This window comes from Seriola aureovittata, chromosome 12, assembly GCF_021018895.1.
Source record: "Seriola aureovittata isolate HTS-2021-v1 ecotype China chromosome 12, ASM2101889v1, whole genome shotgun sequence".
Taxonomy (NCBI): Eukaryota; Metazoa; Chordata; class Actinopteri; order Carangiformes; family Carangidae; genus Seriola; species Seriola aureovittata.
The window spans coordinates 26,276,407-26,284,618 of NC_079375.1; the positions used below are offsets into that span (position 1 = coordinate 26,276,407).

General features: G+C 45.5%; 1 protein-coding gene across 2 annotated transcripts; it reads left to right on the plus strand.

Annotated features, from left to right (window-relative positions):
* Positions 1-1,614: 1,614 nt before the first annotated feature.
* On the plus strand, positions 1,615-5,717 carry LOC130178953 (prothymosin alpha-B-like). Of its 2 annotated transcripts, none has more exons than XM_056391611.1 (5): positions 1,615-1,993; positions 4,379-4,444; positions 4,587-4,671; positions 4,764-4,849; positions 4,940-5,717. In XM_056391611.1, exons 1-5 carry the CDS (start codon positions 1,949-1,951, stop codon positions 4,982-4,984), a joined length of 327 nt encoding a protein of 108 aa, XP_056247586.1. In that variant the 5' UTR covers positions 1,615-1,948; the 3' UTR covers positions 4,985-5,717. The 2 variants fall into 2 exon arrangements, with proteins under 2 accessions (XP_056247586.1, XP_056247588.1); XM_056391613.1 differs by lacking the exon at positions 1,615-1,993 and adding an exon at positions 2,640-2,684.
* The last annotated feature ends 2,495 nt before the right edge of the window (positions 5,718-8,212 follow it).

The window sequence follows — 8,212 nt, forward strand, 5'->3', positions numbered from 1 at the left end:
ATTTAACTAACACTGACCGATACAAGGGGGGTCAGGTGGCACTGATTTAAAAAAAATAAATAAATAAAATAAATAAAAATTTATGACACCATTTGCATTTCTATCACGACAGTAGCACCACATTTAGTTTTAATCTGCATAAAAATATGTTTGATTTCGTTCATTTTCCAGTGTTACAGGATCAAAACGTGGTGAGATGCAGCTGGGAAACAGAGTTTGGTTCTGAAGGATCACGGCTCCTGATTCCTGGTTAAATATTTTATAAAACAGTAACACAACTAATGAAACATGAAGACCTCGGCTTTTCCAAACAATTACACATAATGAACGTGGCTCTCAGAGATCATGGCGGCAAAAAGCGCCTTTCCCGGGCAGCAAATATACCTGAGAGACTGAAGTGAAACTCTATACACTAAATGCTCCGAATCGGTCCAGATCCGAGATCCAGACCCGCGGTTTACCGCGCACCTGACAGAGCACCAGTTTGAACAGACGGACGTCCGCGGCAGCCAATCAGCGCTCGCCGTGCGCCAAAGCCGTGTTTATTCCACTTAGCAGACCAATCAGAGCCGTGCTCCGCGGCCGAGTGCGTCATCGGAGTAGAATGTGAATGTGGGCTGCCCATTACCGGACCACACTCTGCTCCCATCCCCCCATCCCGAGCGAGCAATGGCGGCCGCTTTTTTGCCGCTTTGTCCTCCTCATGCTCAGCTTGTAAAAGCCATGTGTACAAAACTCGGTAAGGAAAATACGTGTTTGCCCTTGTGTTTCATAAGAATGCGCGTCAGTTCATGAGCACATTACAATTATTTTCTCGCACTTCTCATCGCATGTCTGTTATGTCGCACTGCTTTCTTCCTCCCTCCTCCACGGCGGGACATTTTCTCTGTGGGTTCTAACAATGGAGACGGAGGAAATGAGGCCACCAGCACTGAACTGCACCCGCTCACTGACCGAGCCTGAACACAGTCACACAGCACCAGTGATTTCTCTTGTTTTTGTTCCACGTACGATTGTGTGTTTATTTGTGCATCGACCTTGGCGCACACATTTACGGGGCTGTTATGTAAAAAAAAAAAAAAAAAAGACTCAGAGTGTCAAGTGCGCACATAGAGATGAGTGAGGGAGTTTCAAACATGGACGCCGGGGGGGGGGGGGGGGGGAGCAGAGGGGCGGGGCGAGCAGAGCAGAGCAGTGGACGATCAAGGGTTATGATGAGACATGGCGGCGGTGCTCCACATTCACACTCCTGCCTTTCATCTGATTGATAGTGTTCATGTGGCGGGAGAAAGGGGGAGACAGTAACGCTACAAGAAGCTTTAATCCACTAACACTGTTCGTGCCGTCGACATTTTACCTCCTTGCCCCCCCCCTACTCCTCTTCCTGTCTTTCTCTCCCCCTAAAGACTCTGCCTGCTCCCTGGTCGCGTCGGTGGGCGGGAGAAACGGACCGTAGTCGCCGCTTGACTCGACCAGATGAACATCAATCAATCAAAATGTGACACTACGTCAAACGAAGCGATGCCTGTTCGATATATTCAATGCGTGGTTCGGTGTAAACTCAAATTTTCTGCGTTTCCCGGCGGAGAAAAGGCGCGAAGGTTGAACACCGGGTCGGTTTCTTCGGGTTTAACCGGGTCGGATTATTGTTTTAGCGGAGAAAGGACAGTTGCAGCGGCGGACAGGAGGGGGCGTGGCGTCCGGGTTTAGAAATTCTATCCATTGTTCCACTCCAACGCGCGAAGAGAACACCTCTGTGGAGCCGGGAGCCAATCAGCGGCCGCCGACCTCCTCTTAACTCCGCCCAGCAGCCTATATTAAAGGCTCGGCCGTGAGCAGCATTGGCCACTGGCACAACATAATACTGATTGATCCGCAAAGCGAGGAGAGGGATTTACTTTATTCAACCTTTCATTTCAGCCGTCCTTTATTTTATTGAACTAAAACAATGGCAGACACACAAGTTGACTCCGGCTCGGATATCTCTGCCAAGGTAAGCCGCCTCACACCTTCACCCACCGGGGGCCGTTTCTCCCGGAGCCCCTCAGCAGAATAAAGCTTTTCCAGGCAGTAACCTAGATTTTTTTAAAAAACCCTTCCGTCGTCGCTTCGCGCTCATTCGGACTCGACGAAGTCGGACTGTGGGACCCTCTGGAGGGGGGGTGAGGACGGGAAGAGCCGGTGTTTACGTCTTTTTCTCTAAACTCTGATGGAAAATATCAGTAGAATAAAGCGGGGGGTCTCAGCACCGCATCATGGAAAGAGGCTGCGATTCCAGCGCCGCGTCTCATTGTCCGGAGAGTAACAGTCTGCGCGGGTTCTTTGTTTATACAAGCGGCTCGGTTCTCCTCGCGGAAACACTCGCACAGAGTTCGAACCGAAACACGAACCAGCACGAGCCGCTCCAGCGCGCACCGAGCGGGTTTTCGGGCTCAGTACCCGCCGCTCTTTGACGCGCCTATTCTCACATTTTATTTATTCGCACACCTTCGGCTCCACGCGAATGAACTCGAAGGCAAATCCCGCGTCCGGTGTGAGAGGAGCCGCTGCTGCTGTATTAACAGAGCGGTAACGAGCTGCTGGAGCTGAGCAGCGGAGTAAACGGGATTTTGAGGCTCCAGCTGGGGCTTGTAGTGAGAAGTTGGTCCGTTTGAATGGAGGACGGAGCGGCAGAGAGGCAGGCGGTGCGTAATTCACACCAATGTCAACTTTCGCGGCTCCGCTTCCAGCATCTTTTCTTTTTTCATTGTTATTTGTTTGTGGTTCCGGGTTTTAAAAGGCCTGAACCGTCCGACCCGGTTTGTTTACCGACTCAGGAAGGACGGTCGGTGCCGCTGCTGCTGCTGCTTGAACGGGTTGCGCTTATTCAGCCTCCGTTTACCGGAGAGTCTGTGACACACACTGAGCCGCGGCTTCCGCTTTTTCTTCAGTCTTTCTGGAGCATGTTGCAGGGCGCGTTTGTGTCTCGAGGGAAAGTTTTCTTTTTCTTTCTTTCTTTTTTTTTTGTAATGCAGCCCACTTCTCTGTGTGTGTGTGTGTGTGTGTGTCTGTGTGCGCGCGTGCGTGTGTGTGTGGCCGGGCTGTGGAGGTGTGATGTGACGGTGCTGGTTTTCCCCCTCTCTCTTCTTTGTGATCCGTCACCGTTTTGGGTTTTTCTCCTTCTATCTGTCGGATCCTTCTGCTTCTCTAAATGTTAATTTCCATCCAGTTGGACTTTGGATCATATTGGGTAAAACTTTAATAGCCCCCGCGGGGAGGAGGAGGGGAGGAGGAGGGGGGGGGGGGTCTCAGCAACAGCAGTAGGGGAGAATAGGATCCAGCCTGTAGATAATAAGAGCAGCAGCAGCGTTGGGCCGCGGAGCTGAATAATTATGAGTGATTATAACAAATGAACATATGGAGGAGGAGGAGAGGGAGAAGTTGGGGCCCGGTGCAGGAGCTGATAATCCGGGGGGTGACGGTTCAGCCACTATTTATAGTTGTGGAGCATTTTTACGCACAAGCGCCTTTTTACGCACAGGCGGTGAGAGAGCGCGAGGAGCCGCCGCTGCTGCTCCAACACAGCTTAATGGGGTTTTAAAGCAATAAGATTATGTAAAGCAATTAATCAATAACAGTGTGTGCGTGTGCTCGTGTGCGCGCGCCTGTGTGTGAACGGACGATGTCGACAAAACGAGGAAACCGAGCGCTATTAATAGGCTCGGCGGCCGGTTTTCCGGTCTGCGCGGGGAGGAGGAGAGAAAAAGCCCCGGAGGTGTTTGTGATGTGACGGTGTGTTTGCGGCTCCGCTCCCGCCGCGCTGCCTCATTTTTTTCCGCTTTCCGTGCCGCTTCTCTCGCCTGCCATGTGTCGTCTTCTATTGTCCTTCCCTCCGTTACAACGCGCGGCCAGCAGCAGCAGCGTGCGTCGCGCTCGCCTCCTCCTCCTCCATCACCCCCTCCCCTCCTCCTCACCCCCCCCCCAATTGCTCCTGCGCCCTCCTGTGTTATTTTAAACGGAGCGGTGCATCCTGGGTATTGCAGTGCCTCTCCCGGGCGTGTCTCGTGACATATGGCGAGAACGGCAGCCCGCGGAAGACTACAATACCCAGAGTGCCCCGGGGGCCACATCAAAGTATCAGATTACAACACATTAGAGGGGATGGAGGAGGCGGGGGGGGGGGGGGGGGATCTGCAGAGACCAATATGGTGTTTAAATAGGAAGACTTCATTCTGACAGGGAGAGGGCTGAAAAATGTGCAGCTCCCAGCATGCACTGGGAGTCATCTAACTAGGCCATTAGGTAGAAGGGCAGGTAGCAGCAGCAGGAGCTTTAACGTGAAACATGGAGCGTTTATTTTTTTATTGTTGTTTTTAATGTTTGTTTTTGTTTCCATCAGGACCTGAAAGAGAAGAAGCTGGTGGAGGAGAAGGAGAACGGCAAAGATGCTGCCACCAACGGAAAGGTAACCTCCATCTCCTCGACTCCTCCCCCTACAGCGCTCTGGTGTTCCTCCTGGCACGAACTCAACTTCCTCATAACGTGAAAACATTTGAGTTTTTACCAGCGCAGCTTTTTTACAACCCAGTTCACTTTGTGGTTCCCAGGAGAACGAGGAGAACGGCGAGCCCGACGTAGACGACGAGGAGGACGAGGAAGTGGATGAGGAGGACGAGGAAGACGATGGAGAAGGTAGAGCGTTTGTTTTTTAAAGTTTGTTTTCATGTGGCGTCGTCTCCACAAACCAACAAAAAAAACCTCACTGCTCGTCCTTCGTCCCGCAGGCGACGAAGAAGACGAGGAGGAAGATGACGACGAAATCGAGGGCGGCACAAAACGGGCAGCAGAGGACGACGAGGATGACGACGAGGTGAGGCGCGGCGCCGACACCTTCAGTCCGACCAATCAGAACGCGAGCTCGTCAGCTGACTAACTCACCCCCGTCTTCTTCTTCTTTCAGGACGACGTCGAAACCAAGAAGCAGAAAACCGACGACGATGATTGATGCGTTTTCCCCCCGCGCCATCCTGCTGAACCACTTCCTGATTCTTCACCTCTGGCTGTTTTTAAAAGTCACAGGTGGGGGGGCTGGAGGACTGATTTAAAGGAAAAAATAATAATAAAAAAAAAAATCCAACATGGTCATTAGCAAGTAGAGTTCAACAAACATCCACCACGTCCACTCACTCGATCTCCCCTCGAAACTGCAAAACAAATTTTTCTAGAGGAACCCGCCGCCACATCGACGCAGAAATCAGGCTTCTCTTCAGCAACAACAACAACAACAACAACACAAAAGGAGAATTTGTTTGTATTTTTATTTACATTTTATATTTTTGTACATATTGTTAGGAGGGGGGTCAGTTTCTCTCTCGGCAGCGATCTCGTCAGACCAAATCGGTGCTTCTTTAACGAAAGATTTTACTTGGTTGACCATGTTACGATATCTCAACAGATACTAGAAAAAACATGTTTAAAAAAAGCTAAAAAAACAAACATGAAAGACAACCTCTTAAGCCGTTGAACTCAGAGCATTCCAGTAAATTTAATGTATGTACTTTAGCTGTACCATAACTAGTTTGTTTGTATGGGAGGGTAAGGCCAAAGAAAAGAGCCTCTTTTCTTTTTCCTTTTATTTTGTTTTTGTCAGCGACTTTTTGTTTTATGACGGCCTGTTTTGATGTATGTGCGAAGTTTGTTGTTTGACAATAAACCGGACTTTTATTTTGTGAGTTGTACTTTGTATCTCTGCTTGTTCTTTGCTCTCTCGCTCTCTCTCTCCTCTGTGGCCGAACGGTTACGGCATTCCAGGTAGAAACTTTGCAGGGGTCAGAGGTCACCGGGCAGGTTAGGTCATGTTAGCACACGTGAACAGTAACAGCACATTTACTCCATTGCTGTACTTGTGTACGTGAGAGGAGCTTTTTCTCCTTGATACTTTTTACACTGTGCTAATATTTATTTAAATTTTTTTTATTTATTATTATGTAATATTTCATTTGAATTTTTTTAAAGAATTAAAAATTTTTCTTTAGTGTTTACATTTTGAAATAATTACAATTTTAATATTTAAAACAATTCTTGACATTTTCATGTGTGTGTATATATATATATATATATATATATATATATATCATTTAAGCGATAATTTTTATTTATTTATTATTACGATAATATGTATTAAGTGTGAGTACAATTATTTGTATTTTTATTACTTTTTGTTTATGTTAATTCTTAGAAATTTTACAATATTTAAAAATATTTCATTTCATTTTTCATTTATTTACAATTTTTTTTAATCTGACGTTTGAAGGCATTATCCATACTTATATAATTTTCTGGTATTTTTATATATATTTTTTTTATTACATTAATATCCAAATTATTCATGATTATATTTTGTTATTTGTATTTGTCTCTGCTTGTTTCTTGCTCTCTCTCTCCTCCTGCGGCGAATGGCAATGGCGGCATCGCAGGTAGAGGTAGAAACCTTGCAGGGGTCAGAGGTCACTGGGCAGCTCAGGTCAGGTTAGCACACTTGAACAGTAACTGAGTATATTTACTCGATTACTGTTCTAAAAAGTGTCTCAATACCAGTTGTGAACCTGTAGAACAAAATTCCCCATCAGTAAATATATTGTATTATAGTCCAATATATACGCATGAATTAATGTACAATAAATACAAACGTCCATTATGAATAAGATTTTCCTTTATTAGTCACAGTGGGGAAATGTGCAGATCTACAAAGAAACACTAAAATGACCGTATCATGATATCAACGACTTAAACAAGATAAATAATATAATAAAGTAATATCTACAAACTAAGCGAGTTAATGAGTTACCTGTGCATGTGCATCATTCAGGTCTGATGCAAAGTCATTTACTAGTTTACACCAGTATTTACATGTTTGAAATTTACATTTGAAATTGGAACAGTTTCATGTACTTATATATTTACATACATCTAGTATATACAAATACATACGTTTATGTATGTGTGCTTATATTGTCCATTCCAGCTTTGTTCTTGTAATGGAGTGTTTTATAGCATCATTGATACTTTTACTTAAGTAAAGGAAATGAGTACTTCTTACACCAGCAGTAGTAGTGGTAGTAGTAGTATTGATATTAGTATTACAGTCTGGCTCAGTGTGATATTCATGTTTTTAAAGATGATTTGGTTCATGAATATGAATTGAGGACTTGTACTTGTACTTGCAATGGAGTATTTTTACTTTGTGTTTCTGTAACTGTAACTTTTTTCCACCACTGGTCGCAGGTCGGATTTAAAAACCCTTTAGACCAATAAGAGCAGAGGATGGAGGTGGAGGCGGAGACAGTGAAGTCGTCACTGTGAGCTGTTTGCTGTCGGTACAGTTTCCAGTCTGCTGTCAGTCCAGGTCAAACATGACGGAGCCTGAACGAGTGCAGCACGATCTGATCTGTGTTCAGTCATGTCGGCTGCAGTCCTCACACAGGAATGTTAAACACACAGCGGCGACAGAGACCTGGACCACATGTCAGTGTGTTACCAACACACACTCGCAGTGATACAGGTGTGAACTGACCTGAGATGAGATACAGAGCCTCTTCTTTCTTTTTGTTTTTTAAATATATTTATTTTCAGGTTTTGAGTCCGCTTCCGCAAAGATGATATCACAGTAGCAGATTCTATTAAAATATTTATTTCTCATAAAAATATTCTGAAAAATATATCGTTTTGTTTAAACTTGTATTATATATCATAAAATTGAATTATATAAAAAAATCTCTCCATGATTATATTTTATTATTTAAAACATTAAAATATTTTGCATTTTAAAAAATATTTATATTATTAATAGTAGCAGCAGGAGAACTTCCTCCGTACATTAGTATAAATCATGAGCTTAACCAAATGAAATTGAAAAACTCCAAATACCAGTAGAACCAGTAGACTGGAGCTCCTCCAGTCCCAGTGTAGCAGCTCAGTGTTACAGTATTAATAATGTGTGAGTCTCAGTCTGCTGCAGCTTTAAGACCAGATCAGACCTGTGAGCTGAAAACCTCAAATCCTTCTTACCTCAGCAGGTGGTTTGGAGCCGAGAGCAGCAGCTCCCCGTCGCTCTCACATGGTTCATCCCAAACCAGAGGAGCAGGGCTCAGGGAGCGGTCCATCTCTACAGGACAGGGGGGGGGGGTTCAAAACAGGTATTAGTGAGGCTGTTTCTCCTGTCTGTGTCAGAGGG